Here is a 15,768-nt window from a genome sequence, read left to right on the forward strand (position 1 = left end):
TTCTCTGTAAGTTTTGTAGAATTCTTCAGTGAAACCGTCAGGGCCAGGCCTTTTTTTGTAGGGAGTTTTTAAAGTACTTTTTCAATCTCTTCTTTTGTTATAGGTTTATTTAGTTGTTCTATCTCTTTTTGTATTAGTTTAGGTAGGCAGTGAGTTTCTAGAAATTTGCCCATTTCCTCTTGGCTTTCAAATTTGTTGGAGTACATTTTTCCTAGTATTCTGTTATGATTCTTTTAATTTCAGTTGGGTCTGTTGTGATATTGCTCATCTCATTTCTTACTTGGGTTATTTGCTTCCTCTCCTGTTTTTCTTTTGTCAGTTTGGCCAGTGGTTTATCAATTTTGTTGATCTTTTCAAAGAAGCAGCTTTTGGTCTTGTTAACTCTTCCAATTGTTTTTCTATTCTCTATTTCGTTTAATTCTGTAGAGCAATGATTGTTAAACTGTATTTCATGAGTTCTTTCTTGGGGGAACTGGTGTTTGGTGTGAATTCTCTTTCTTAACACAATTTTGCCTATTTATGAAACTGTGATTATTACCATCAATATTTAACTTTAACACATTAGAGGCTAACAGAGAGTTACCTTGACCTCTTAATGTTTGACTTTGCAATATGTAAATGTTATATACTCTTGAACGTAGACAACTAATATATTACTAATAAATACTGTATTACATGTGTAATGTGGAAGGTCTTAATGTGTAATGTTTATGTAAGATTTATTTCAAGAAAAGGGATTTGGTTTAAAACCAGTTGAAGAACCTGTAATGTTAGGAAGGCCAAAGAGGAACCTTTACTTAGAGGTTTAGCCTTGCCATTTTCCAAAGAAGCAATTGTATTTCTTATACCAAAACAAAAAACAAAAACAGCAAACCTGTTGCCATTGAGTCGATTCTGACTCTCATAGTGCCCCTATAGGACAGAATATAACTGCCCCATAGGGTTTCCAAGGAGCAGCTGGTATATTCAAACTGCCAACCTTTTGATTAGCAGCTGAGCCCTTAACCACTGCACCACTGGTTGGTAGAATTTTAATTTTTTCTGGACATACTTGGAAGGTTCCATTTTAATTCTTTTCCATTAGGTATTACTTACCTGGGAAAGGGTCTGACTTCTCACAGTTCCACAAGAAAAGGCTCAAAGACTGATCTGCCTCTACAGGGTTATATGCGACTCTGTCCTTATTTCTTTTACTAGGTGGGCCAATGGCTTTATGAGCATGTATCTTCTGGCCACTGGGTCATCACTGTCAGGTGCTGGGTTCTTCCCAATTTTCCAGAATTTTTAGTGAAGTTCACAGGATAAGAAAGCAGAATAATGTTTGTACCAGGAACAAATATTCGTTAATGCCTAGTGTAAGACCGTGCTCAAACAACCTTAAATACCCAAGTTTAGAAGGAGTTTCCGCAGCTGCCCAGAGAACTATGTGCAAAATGGCGGTTTTTTTCTCTCCCAAAATTCTTTGACTGTTGTCCCCATGGAAGGATTCTCTCAGACACCTCTCAAAAGAAGAACTAAAAGGCTTCAACTGGCCACTGAATATTAGTTATAAACATTTTGGAAACCTCCTTAAGTACAAAAAATAATTCCCCCTGCTGACAAATATTTTCCAGTAGGCTTTATTCTGACTACTGTATAAAGGATGCAAATCCACCCCTACACATGAAAAGATGCTCAACGTCATTAGTCATTAGGGAAATGTAAGTCAAAACCACACTGAGATGCCACTTCACACCCACTAACATAAGTGTAATAAAAAGGACAGTAGTAAATGTTGGCAAGGCTCTGGAGAAATTGGAGCCCTCATATATTGCTGGTGGAAATGTAAAATGATGCAGCCACTTTGGAAATCAGTTTGGCAGTTCCTAAAGAGTTAAGCATAGAGTTACACTATGACCCAGCAAATGTAATCCTAGCATATACCTGAGAAAAATGAAAAATATGTCCACACAAAGACTTGTATCCAGATGTTCATAGCAGCATTGTTCATAATAGCCCAAAAGTGGAAACAACCTTAATGTCCACCAGCTGAAAAATGGATACATAAAATATATCCATACTTTGGACTATTATTCAGCCATAAGAAGGAATAAGTACTGATACATGCTATAGCATGATGAAGCTTGAAAACATAAGTGAAAGAAGCTAGACAAAAAGACCGTATATTGTATGTTCCACTTATATGAAATGTCCAGAATAGGCAAATCCATACAGACAAAACATAGATTAGTGGTTGCTAGGGTCTAGGTTAAGAGGAGAAATAAAAAGTTGGCTTGCTGATGGATATGGGGTTTCTTTTGGGGGAAATGAAAATGTTCTGGAATTAGAGAGCAAAGATTGATGCTCTGCTTTGTAAATATACTAAAAACCACTGAATTGTATACTTTAAATTGGTGAACTTTATGATATGTGAATTATATCGCAATAAAGCTGTAATTAAAAAAATAAAATTTCCAGCAGCTATTTGGCCTGTGTATTGTAGCTTGTTATTAAATTGAAAAATATCTATGGCATGAGTTAATTGAGTTTCAGTTGGAATAAGGATTTACGTCTGGCTTCCAGGTTCTAGTCAGAAAGCTTGAGCCATCACAATTTGCAGAGAGTAAGTACTTGGTTGATACTGGAAAAGGCAAGGGATTGAGTCAGTAGGTTCCTTACAGCTTTTAAGGGAATGAGAGGAATGGTTTGTATAGCAGGTGGTCTCCAGGGAGAAAAACATTGTTTTCCTACTTCTTTTCTTTACTTACTATCCTAGAGGCTGAGTGTGTTTATAATAAGTACCACTTAGCAATAAGTATGCATGTAAGTGTAACAGCTATTTCCCTTTGGGAAGAGATGTTATGGTAAATTAGCGTTCCTTTTTAGTTTGATTTTGGGAATTCTCAGTGATTTTTTTTTTAAAAGAACTTTATCTTCATTGGCTCAAAGTTCACCCATAAAAGTTAAGAATTAGAGAAAGATTCCATCTGGATTAGATTCAAGATGAGTTTAAGTTCTGTTCAGTTGTCGTATTTTACAAGTTTCTCTCTTGCCCTGGGATAATGACAAATCATTTGTAAAGCTCACTTTCTTACTTTGTACCACTCCCTTCTCCACTGTGAACATTTAGGTTGTAGAATGCCATGACCTAATTGCCTAAGGAGATCAAAGACAAACCCATTCTTAAAGATTACCACACATCTTATCACTGGATAACCAAAGTGTGGCGATGAATTTTGGTAGATTTCCAGCCTAGCTGCCAGATTGGAAACTGGTCTTTCACTGTGGAAAAAGTTGCTACAGTTGATCATTTATTTTCTGAATGACATCAGTGAGTTTGGAGCAAATGGAGAACCTTCTGATTTTCCACACAGAGGGTTGACTCTCCTGCCTTAGTGGTTCTTCTTCAGGTAGTTCTTGGCTGTTTTATTTTTCCTTTAGTTCTTTCCCCCTTTTTTCCTAGTCACCTGAGCAGGATTATACTTTTCTCTTTAACTCAGAGTCACATTCAGGGCAGTTTGGTGGTGATTAGAGTATGGGCTCTGGAGCCAGTCTCCCATGTATTAGCTCTATGGCTTTGTTCAAGATATTTAGCCTTGCCAAATCTGTTTCTTTGTCTATGATATGGGGCTAATGATAGTATCATCTGGAGGACTTGCAAGGATTAAATGAGATAATCCATAAAGCAGTTACTCAACATTTATAGAGCACTTAATTTGTACTTTTTGAAGAAAACCAGCAGGCAGCTATTCCTATAGCTTCTGTTAACAAAGCAATTTAAAGGATGCCTAGTTACTCCTTCAGCAAGGTGCTTATCACTCTGTGCTGCAATTTCTTCAGTACTGTGAGAATTAAATGACATAATACATGCACTTATTTATCATAAAAGGATACATGGCTACACCAGGGATTGGTATATTCTGGGGTGGCTGAGCCTTGTCCTGGGGTTGATTTGCATGACCAGCCTCTTGACTGCCCTCTCTTGCTCTTTCAGTGGCACAGTTGGACAGCATCGGCTTCAGCGTAATCAGGAAATGCATCCACGCTGTGGAAACCAGAGGTAAAGTGATTCAGCAGATGACATTGTTCTCAGAGAAGGTCATGCATCTGATGAGGAGTCAGCCCTGCTACCTGCAGTTTCCCAATTTTAAGTGACTCATTAACTCCCCAAGTGCCATACTCTGTGTTTCTGCAAGTTGTGTTGCCCTGGGGCAGGGGCTTTCAACTTATTTTGTGTTATGGACCTCTTTGGCTAGTGAAGCCTATGGACCTCTTTTCAGAAGAATGTTTTTCTATGCATGTAAATTAAAAAAAAAAAAAAAAAAAGAATTACCAAGGAAACCAGTTATTGCAATTCAGTTATCAAAATATATCTAAAATACCCTAGTTGTGATATATCAATATGTTTCTTTGTTAACACATTAAATAACACAAGATATAGTAGTAGGTCTAATAACCAGCATGATTTGGAAGTATTTCAAGATGTCTGTAACAATTTTAATGAGTTATGAAAATATCTGTGATTTCTGAGCAAGTAGGTACTGCTAATGCTACTGTGATGTGTTGCCTACATTCATAATGGAAGGAAATGCTTAATTTCAGTTTTAGGTTAGAGAAAATAAAGATGTGATTGCTTCCCCGATAAAGCTCCTAGGCTTCCTCTGAATTCTATCCAGTGGACCTCTTGGGGTCCATGGACCCGAGATTAAGAACCTCTGCTCTGGGGACCCAGTCCCTGGGTACCATTCAGGTAGAGAGAAGGGCAGAGATAAAGCACCCAACTTCCTACAGTGGTGCTGCAATCAGGCCTTGCCTGTCGCACATTGATCTTTCCTGGGTCCGTAGGAGCAGTGCCTTGAGTTCAGAGGAGCTAGTTAAGCCCAGTAGTTCTCCATCTCCTCCTGCCGCAAAGGAGATGCCTCAGTTCTGGCAGTCTGGAGCTTTGAATGCACTGGTCTATTGTACCCCCGACGAGAGCTGTTAATGATCTTTCCACTGGATTTGATTTGACCATTATCAAAGATGTGAATCTTATTTATTCCACAGCCTTTCATCCTACCAGCCCTTTTTATTTGTTGGAAAGAAATTCTGTCTTTTAAAGCAGGTCCCATAACTCATATTAGTTAAGAAACATGAACTTTTAAAGGAGCTATGAAACATCGGAGGAGGAGGAAAAAAACAAAAACTAGAACCTCATAAGCTTCTACTCTTATACCTAGTCGAAAGGTATTCTTATCCAAAGTACTTATATTAATATGCTGAAACTTTTAATGTTTGCCTATTTTTGCTATGCCTTCCTTCAACAAAAAGTTAAGGCAGCTTACAGAAAACGTAAAATATAATTAAAGACTATAAAGTCAAAATTGGTGAAATTTCTGGGAACTGATCTTGCGGAAATAAAGATATGGGCCAAGATTGAGCCATAAGGATGTTTACACAGTGGTGTTGTTAAGGTGAAGAAAAAAAAAACAGCAACTAGACAAATGTCTCAAAAATTGGCTAAATCAACAGTGGTATATCCATGCAGTAAAAAATATGAAGCACTCAAATGCAGTGGAAATACATTTATTGACATGACAAGATTTTATATATATATATAAATATGTATTATGTATAATATAAAGTGGCAAATGCAAGTTACCAAACAATTTGTCCAGTATAAAAACCCTTTATGGGGGCGGGAGTCTGGTGGAGGGGCGGGATCTGTAGCTTCATGGGTAGCTATCATTGTGTTATCACTGGTTGTCCTGGTGTTTTTTAACTGTCTTTTTTTGATTTATCGATTTACCTTAACTATAGTTTCTAATTTTTTTAAAATAGTAACGTTGAAAATGTATTTTTTCAAAGCTGTAAGATTGCCCCAGCTCTGTTTAATAATTTAGAAAACTTACTAAACACAAACTTATTGCCATGATTCTTTTAGGAAATAGGTCTCTCAAGATGAGCAGTACAATGATAAGTTTTGACCTATGACATCAAGAATTCTGTAAGAATATAAGGGAAAACCACAAACTATAAAATTGATTATCACCATTTAACATCTTCTTTTTTTTTTTTTTTAGGGATATGTTACACATTTTGGGATATATCTTGTAAATATTTTTACAGGTTTTTTTTTTTTTTTTTTTTACAGTATTTTTCCTTTTTTTCTTGTACTTTAGATGACGGTTTACAGAACAAACTAGCTTCTCATTAAACAGTTAGTACACATATTGTTTTATGACATTGGTTAACAACCCCATGACATGTCAACACTCTCCCTTCTCAACCTTGGGTTCGCTATTACCAGCTTTCCTGTCCCCTCCTGTCTTCTAGTCCTTGTCCCTGGGTCTAATTTTTTTGAGCATGTATTACGCAGGTAATTTTTCAACAGAAGTTTTAATTTGTTTTTCATTAAAAAAAAAAAAAAAAAAGCAAGAGAAATAAGAGATGTAGGGTTAACCAAGGTAGAGGCATAAAAATGGAGCCAAGAGTGAGTCCAAAACAAAATGCTTCCCCATGAAGTTCATCTGCTTGCCGAAGATGGGCCACCTGTTTGTCTCTCAGTTTTTCAGCAGCTAAAACCAAGAGGGAAACTAATCATTTAAAACATTTTACAGAGTCTGTGGGATAAATGCAAACCAGTAGCTCAGACAGACAACTTTTCCTGATGCAAAACCAGAAAATATATGCAATAAGTAGTAAAGGAAGAAGAGGGTCACCAATTGTTTTAGTCTGTTAGCCTCTACCTCTTGTCCCCTTCTTCCTTAAAATGAAGATGAAAATGATACTTTTTAACTTCTAAGAAATTTTTCATTTAGCAAAATGGGGAAATAAGAACAGTGTGAGTTAAATACCATTTTAGCCTAAATAGTTGAAGGATGTGGGTATTTATTGTAATGCATGTTTGTACGCACGTTTATAGTGACCATGGATTAATAGACATCCCATACTCTCTGGAGTTTATCATTCGGGGCAGCCAGGATTGTGTAAAGTCCCAGGAAGGCACAAGCCTGAAAGGAACAAGAAGTAGAGATACTTCAGAAAGGACAAGCCCTTTAAGCTTCCATGTTACTGAACCATGGTTCTGCAACTGAGTAACTTGGACTCCTGTCTGTTTTTGACCAGGGGTTCCAAGCCTGTGAACCATGCAGAATGATGTGCATGATTTTACAGATCCTTTTCAGCTGTAAGGTCCTATCATTCTAGATCACTACCTTTTATTCATTAGTTCTACTTCTCTATAGGTCTTGTTGAAGAAACTGCAGAATCAGCCTTTTCCTAAATTTCTTCCAGGAAATTGTGTTTTAGCCCAAAGTATTTTATAATTTAGCTCTGTGTTTTATTCATTATCATGTACCATATACTCATCTAGGGGCTGGGAATGTAATGATGAACAAGGTAGAATCACTTATTATACTTAGAGTTTATATTCTAGTTACAAGAAAAACAAACAAAAACCAAATAAACAAGATAATTTCAGATACTGTTAACTGATATAAAGAAAGTAAAACTGGGGTAGGGGAATGACCAATAGTGTTGGTCGTGGGAGACTTTAAAAAGATTGTGTTTAAGCTGAGACCTATGTGATGGAAAGATCTGGGAAAAGTGCATTACATGTATCAGTGAGTGTGAAGGCTGTGAGGTGGGGCATAAGCTTGGTGTACTGGAGTAACGAGAAGGCCAGGGTGGCTAGAGCAGAGTGTAGGGCCTTACAGACCATGATAAGGAGTTTGGATCATGGTCTAAATGCAGTGGGAAGCCATTGGAAAGTTTTAAGAAAAGAGGTCTAAATTGTCCCCTTTTGTAACTGGTACAGTGGTGATCTAACCTGTGCATTTAAATGAACCAAAGTACTGAGGTGAGTTAGTTCTTGGTTCTCTGAGTATTTGAAATTAAACCCCTTTAGTCCAATTGCACATTTCCTTGGGTTGAGTGAAGAAGGTTCTCTTTTTTTTTTCTTTACAAAGAAGTAGAATATTTACATTATAAATGAATAGACTTTCTAACTTCTCAGTCTTGGCTAACATTCCACGAAATTAAAAAATGTCCTTACATCTCAATATTTTCATTCTGTAAGATTTCATTCTGCAATCTATGTAAGATTAGATTGTAAAACATTTATCCTTTTCTATTGCATGAAATTTTTATCATGTCTTTTTTTTACTTTTTAAATTAAATACTGGTTAAATATGACATATATTTAGAAGTATATATTTTACATCCTTCAAAACTCTTCAAATGCTGCCTTTGGCAAGAGAAGAAGAAGGTTTCTTCTCCCTCTGATGACTGAACTAACGCGAGGGCTGAAGTGTGCAGCACATCCGTGAAATCCTAGACAGCTGTACTAAATCCCACTCCTTCGCTAAGAGTGGAGCTGAGTGACAGGGGACTTTAATTAGAGCAGCTTTTAGAAAGGCTGAGAAAATGAAAAAAAATCCATTTGCCTGGGTTGGCCTGACTTGTGTCCTGACGTGCCTCTAATTAAATCATCACTCTTTCTCTCCTCAGGGATCAATGAACAAGGGCTGTACCGTATCGTGGGGGTCAACTCCAGAGTGCAGAAGTTGCTGAGTGTCCTGATGGGTGAGTGCAGCAGTGGCTCTGGCAGGCAGGTCTGAACAGTCACCAAGGAATTGGGGTTGTGCACAGGGTAACGCCCAGAAATCAGCTGCCCCGCTCACCAGTTGTCGTGGCTGCAGGCATTACTGGAAGAGGTTCTGGGTGGGATTGGCCAAAACAAAAAATGCCAGGTCTGAGGCACCACACCCTCTCTGTTTGTAGACTTGGCCACTGGCAGTCCAAGTGGCGCTTGGTCACTCATGTGACCACCACACCCTACTCTGCCCTTACTAGCTCATGACTCCCTCGGTCCTCTTTTCAGACAGGTATTTAGTGATGCACACCCAGTGCCCAAGGAAGGGCATCATTCTAGCCTGTAGAGGACCTCAGATCTCATGTTCTCTGTCACTGAGAAGGTATCAGGTAACCCCTAGATAAAATGTATATAAGCAGATAATTCTGATCCTCTCCTCTTTGCTTCTAGATTTCAACCTAGTCCTTGTCACTTGACCAGCAGAACCTCCTTTGCATTTGGTGATATAAATATAAAACTACTATCTCCAAATGTGCAGTATTTGAATCAAAAACCCATGAGCCAATGAGCCAAATTTGCTTAGGCTGCAGATTTCCTGTATTTTTGGATACGAATGCAGCCAGCCTCAGTGAGTCACATGGATCTAAATGGCAAACAGATCAGATTTCACAGATCAGTGGCTGTTATTCATCCCCAGGCAAGTCCCAGCCACACGCTTATCAAGACGGATTGGCGTTCAGGGCCCCAGCTCGGTGTTCTGGGCAGAGACGGTTCTCTTTTTAGTATTTGTGATTTCATTTGCCATCCCAATTTCTAAAAATAACTCATCACCTTTTCATATTTAAGGAAACCTCCTCTCTCATGTTGACCAGAACAACTGTCTTCTCTACTTGTTTTTTTGAGTAGTCTACCTGCCTCTTGAGTGCACTAGTGCACTGGTCACAATGAGATCTGTTGTTTGAAGCTATGACTGTTTGTGAGGTACTCTTGCATTGAGTATCTGTTTTTCGGTTCATATTTTGGATGTGGTTAGCTGTTTTTATAATTAAACTTTTTTATTTTGAGATAGTTACATATTCACATAAAGTTATAAGAAGTAATACAGAGAGATCCTGTGTTTTAACCCACTTTCCCCCAATGGTAACATCTTGCAAAAGAGTATTACAATATCACAGCCAGAATATTGACATCGATACAATCAAGATACAAAACAGTTCTATTACCACTAGGATCCCTAATGATCCTTTTAGGGCCTCACCCACTGGCCTTTTCCATCCTTAACCCCCAGCAACTACTAATTTGTTCTCCATTTCTATAATTTTGTCATTTTAAGTATGTTATATAAATGAGTCATACAATATATAACCTTTGAGATTGGCTGGCTTTTTTATTTCTTTACTCAGTGTAATTCCTTCAAGATTTATCCAAGTTGTTGCATATATTAATAGTTTGTACCTTTTTATGGCTGAGTTGTATTCCATTATATAGATGTACCACAGTTTAACTATTCACCCATTGAAGAACATTTGGGTTGTTTCTGGTTTTGGCTATTATGTATAAAGCTGCTATGAAGGTTTTTGTATGAGTATAAACTTGTGTTTCTCTAGGATAAATGTCCAAGAGTATAATTGCTGGATTGTATGATGATTTGGTTAATTTTTCAGAAATTTGAATGTAAGGAGGAATTAAGAGTCTAACAGATATCAATCCTCAGTCTTTCATTTCTGACAAAATTTGTAAACATTTCTGAAGTGTCTAATTTCTGAAAAAAATTGTTGAGTGCTAAAGACTGAACTTTAGAAAAGAGCTACTCCTTGTCTGCAAAGAGCCCTGGGAGGGAAGGGATATGCATGTATATCAAAGCTGTAATGTAGAACATGATGTGGGCACCTCCAGTGAGCTGGGTTTGGAAGATTGAATAGTGAGGGAGAGAGTAGAAGAGTGATTTGATCTCAGGGAATATTACGAGCAGTGGCATGGTGGGAGGAAGACTCTAGACACAAGCCAGTGATGGCTATAACAGAGGGTGTTGATTCTATTGTTAATACTATTTTAATATTTGAAAGAAGCACTTAAGGCTGGGGTAGCTGGAAAGCTAAGATGGCCCCTTTTGTAGAGAACTTGATAATTATGCTAAGGACTTTGGGTCTGTTTCTTTTCTGTAGGAAGTGATGTTAAAGTTTTCTAAGTAGTAGAGTTGTATGTATTAGGACTCTTGCTCACAATGCAAGAAGACAATTCAGAAGAGTTTACGGGGGGAAAAGCATTTATTTGCTCACATAACTGCTAAGTCCAAGGTGGTGGAAGCGTGGCAGGGTCTGGTGACTCAAAAGACATCTTTGAATTTTCTGGAGCCTTTCCCACTTTTTCCCTTGGCTTCTGATTGTTTGTGAACTCTGCTTGTCTTGGTATTGGCTTTATTCTCTAATAGACTTTATTCTCTGTGGGAAAGAGCATCCCAGATAGCTCCAGCCTGAGCTGGAGATTGTGATCACTGAGAAGAGAGGGTGTTTCTTTTTTTCTTTCTCTATTAATTGGGCTTTAGGTGAAAGTTTACAGCTCAAGTTAATTTCTCATGCAAAAATTTATACACATATTGTTATGTGACCCTAGTTGCAATTTCTATAATGTGACAGTACACTCCCTCTTTCCACCCCAGGTTTCTTGTGTCCATTCAACCAGTTCATGTCCCTTCCTGCCTTCTCATCCTGCCTCTGGACAGGAGCCACCCATTTGGTCTCATGTATCTGATTGAACTAAGAAGCACACTCTTCACAAGTATTATTTTATATTTTATAGTCCAGTCTAATCTTTGTCTGAAGAGTGGGCTTTAGGAATGGTTTTAGTTCTGGGTTAACAGAAAGTCCAGGGGCCATGGCTTCGAGAGGGTCTTTCTTGACAATTTTTGCAGAAGATGCCATAGAGGACCAATCACATGGCTCACGTCTCGATCTCAGGCCAGTCACATGGTACATGGCAGATGGACCATCCTGGCCAGGCCTGGATCCTGTGCCTATTTCTGGTTATGTGTGTGTGTTGAGGGGAGGTTGAAAGGAAAGGGCCATCAGGGGTTAGTTAGTCCATGGACTGAGCAGGATTATTAATAGAATGATGGCGGAGTGCTTCCCTGAAGCAATGGCTGCTGGCTAGGTTTAAAAAACAACACCTAAAAAAAAAGAAAGTGTCCAATATAAGTAAGACAAGATTAAATTGTAGCTTTAGGAAGATAACCCTGGCAGCAATGTCAATGTGCAGCTTGTATTTGATCATGAAAAACATTAAGGAAACAGACAGTTTAGGAGACAGTCACAATAGGTTAGGCAGAGCATACCGTATCAAGGGCTAACCAGATAGCTGTTCTCAGCTCAGGAAGAAAGGACAGACTCAAAATGATTAGAAACTCAGCAGGACTTTGTAACCAACTGGGTGTGGGAGAGTGGAAGGGGTAGAGAGAGACTTCAAAGATGGGAGAATATCATGTAAAGTGACATTAATAAAAAGAAATATGACATTTTAAACTGGCTTACTAATTTAAGAAAGAACAACCTTAGCTCAGTTGTGCTAAGGAAGGAAAGTGGTTATGAAAGAATCTTGTTTTTATCACTTAGTGACCCTCAAACAAGATATTTGTCCAGTTCTCTTCCTTAGTCTTCCCACGGATAAAGTAATCGTGAACATCTGAGGAATATCAGGAAAAACTAATAACTAGCAGCTGAAAATCACAAGGCCCACTGCCTCTGCCAGAAGGACGTCACAGATAGACTAGAATCCAAAGTGAGGTCCAAACAGAGCTGAGAGATGACCATGGTGCAATATCAGATTAAAAGATGAGAATGGTATCTGTGACTCTCACTCCTAGTTATGTTAGCCAGTTCTGAATCTTGGAATTGAAAAATTTCCCATTAAGCTTGGGACACTTAGAACCTGAAGAGAAAGCTCTGTCTCCCTTCCCATTTGTGATCATGCCCATCAGAATTTGGTACTGGTACTGGGCTGGGCTAGCCAAGAATGTAAAATAAATTTTACTCCAAACCTATACTCCAAAACCGTTCCCTGAACTGCCTGGGCTGAGTGTGAACCATTCGTTCGTTATCTCTTTATCGTATATGCATCAGATACCCTAATATATGCCAGGCACTATGTAAGATTGAGTTTGTCAGACGCTCTCTAAAGTGGAATAGTGTGCTTTATTATTGAAAGTGTGTGTAAAAGTAAAAACCAGAGACTTCTGTTGATCATTTTGAGTTTATGCTCTGCTCTCTTAACCTTTTGAGGGACTTCAGGTTGGAAGAGGAATACAAGGGCCAGTGCTTTGAGACTGTCTATGTTTACTGTTTAGGATTTCTTAAGAAAGCTGGCTAGAATTTCATACAGCCTTGTGCTACTGTCATGCCAAGAGTTACCCTTGATCCCTTCCTCCTAGCAACAGAGGTCATTAATCTTTGGAGAATGAAAAGGACTTGGGGAGACTTACAAATTCCTAGAAATAGATGATCTTTTGTGCGTGTACTGGGTTTTTGTTTGTTTGTTTGTTTCCCTGCATGTTAGGAGAAGATAAATTTTTCCATATTTTAGCCTAACATTTGTTTTTGTTTTTTTACATCAATTATATGCCTGTACAGATCTTTCTTCCTTTCTCTCCCTGTGTATTTTAAATCACTTTTTTTGTATTAAAAGTTAGGCATGGTCATTGTAGAAAATTTGGAAAGAAGAAAATTAAAATCCTGCGGAGTGCAGATAACCTTTACAGACTGTTTATCATATCACTGTTACCTTTTAAATATAATACGATATAGCATAACATATCATGTTTACAAAATTAGATTCACACTGTGTACATATACTGCTTTTTAGCAGGCTTTATTCATGCAACACTATAGAGTGTCTTTTTTCCCATGTTATTCAAGTTCTTCTAGAGTGTGATTTTCTTGGCCACATATAGTGTAGATGTACTATAATGTTTTAATAAGTTCACTCTTCTTGACATTTAGGCTGATTGCAATTTTTCATCATTCTAAAAAGCACTCAGGTGACTATCCCCATAGGGGCAGGATAGCAGGGGTTAAGAACACAGACTTTGGAGTTGACAAGTTTCAATTCTATTGCTTATTTGTTTGACCCTAGACAGATTATTCAAACCCTTTTAGTCTTCTATCTCTGCATGTGTAGTAATAGTCCATATTTCCATAATCTGTTGTGATACATGAATTTTCAGTTGCAAGAAAAGAACATTATGTTTGTTAAAGTGGAGGCCCAATGAAAACAAGAGAAACCTTCAGTAAGATGGATTGACACAGTAGCTATAAAAATGGACTCAAACATAGCAACCATCATGAAGCTGGTGCAGGACCGGACAAGGTGTGGTGCTATTGTATATAAGGTCGTCGCAGTGAGTCGGAACTGACTACTCAAAGGCAACTAACAACAACAACAACCTCTGTAGTAATGTGAGGATTAAATGAAATGATACATGTGGATTGCCAAGTCTAGAGCCTCCATGTGTTGAATATTCAATAAGTCTTTGCTGCTATTATTTTAAATTTTTATATGCATCTCTGTTTCCTTAGGATTTAAGATGTTAAACTTCTGGGTCAAAACATGTAAGCACATGTTTTAAGGCTCTTAATTGATATTACCAAATTTACAGTCAGCCACCTATGAGAAGAGTGCCCCATACTCCACATCCTTGCACACTTTGTATAACTTTTTTTGCATACAAATTGTAAGCATTTTTAAATGTATCTCCTTTTAATTTAACTTTGCATTTCTATAATTTTGGTGAGGTTGGCCTTTTGTTCATGTTTATTAGTGATTTATATTTATCTTTTGTGTATTGCCTATTTATATTCTTAGCCTAATTTTTTATTGGTATGTTTGCATTTTTCTTAATGATTATAAGAGCTCTTTAGATATGGAGGCTATGTTACCAATATTTTTTACATATTATCATTTGCCTTTGAACTTTATTTATAGTGTTTTTGTTTTGTCTTTACAGATATTTTAAATATTTTTAAAGTCCAGTGTATTGTTGTTGAGTGCTGTTGAGTCGATTCTGACTCATAGTGACCCCATGTGACAGAGTAGAATTGCTCCATAGGGTTTGCAAGGAGCAGCTGGTGGATTCTAATTGCTGACCTTTTGGTTAGTAGCCTGAACTCTTAACTGCTGTGCCACCAGGGCTCCTTAAGTCCAATCTTTCAATCTTTTTTTCTAGATGGATTATGCTTTAAAAGACCTTCCCTATTCAGGATTACAAAAACGTTTTGTTTTCTTTAAAATCCATCTGGAATATGAATGCAAAATGGAAGCTAATTCTTCTTTTCCTCATATAGTTATCAAACTGACCAATAATCATTTAATGAGAAATTTTAAAACAAGTTATTTTTTTGTTTGTTGAAATTCTCAACCTTGAAAATAAATACATTATTTTCTTTTTCCACCTTTTAAGTATTTGTTTTCTGATTCTTTGCATTCTAGCAAAAATTATCAAACCTATGACCACATATTCATATCACCCATTTAAATTTCTGCTGGGTTGATTATTTTCTTTGCTGTTTATAATGTAAATCTTAATTTTGTAATTGAACTTTTAGTGTCTTCACTGATTTTACTTATCCCATTCTTTTCATTTCTACTTTCAACAGTCACCTTTATTATTTCAGTCTGTCCCTTTTTATCTTTTGAGGTCTTATTTCACAGCATCCATATTTTTCAGAATTTTATTTATACTACATACAGAACAGGTAATTCCTGAATGTTATTTCAGATTATTCCAGTGGTCTCTTTTATACTATCAAATATTTTCATAGTTTTTTTTTATTTTCTGTTTAATCAAACCTGAGAAGTTTATAAATCTTTGCTATTAAATTCACTGTGGCTAGATTCTACTTGCTCTGCTACTGTTTTCCTGAATCCTATGAGCATCATCGTCGTGTGTGAAATTGGAGGGCTGTTGTACATGATTCCAGCCAACTTTGTGACATTTTTAAATCTTTCATTTAGTGTAGACCTCTAAACCTGAATAGATTTCTTGTGGTTCTGCTTTTTGGTCATGGTCCTGGGAGAAGTAGAGTTTAATTCTGGTTTATCTGAAGTGTTCTGTGTTTCTTATCACCGCCATGTTTTTTCCAGGACCTTCCCCTTTCTGAATTCATTTCCTTTGATATAAAGGGACACTCCTTCTCTCACACACACACACACACACACACACACAC

The 15,768-nt window shown here is 37.4% G+C and overlaps 1 protein-coding gene across 5 annotated transcripts in view; it reads left to right on the forward strand.

Annotated features, from left to right (window-relative positions):
• ARHGAP26 (Rho GTPase activating protein 26) overlaps window positions 1-15,768 on the forward strand; it is a 550,033-nt gene that overhangs the window by 290,264 nt on the left and 244,001 nt on the right. For all 5 annotated transcript variants that reach the window (XM_004381135.1, XM_023735643.1, XM_023735640.1 and 2 more), the window contains exons 13-14: window positions 3,974-4,039; window positions 8,470-8,544. In XM_004381135.1, coding sequence (XP_004381192.1) covers window positions 3,974-4,039; window positions 8,470-8,544 — 141 coding nt within the window. The remainder of the gene's footprint in view (window positions 1-3,973; window positions 4,040-8,469; window positions 8,545-15,768) is intronic.

This window comes from Trichechus manatus, unplaced genomic scaffold, assembly GCF_000243295.1.
Source record: "Trichechus manatus latirostris isolate Lorelei unplaced genomic scaffold, TriManLat1.0 scaffold00080, whole genome shotgun sequence".
In the NCBI taxonomy this organism is placed as follows: domain Eukaryota; kingdom Metazoa; phylum Chordata; class Mammalia; order Sirenia; family Trichechidae; genus Trichechus; species Trichechus manatus.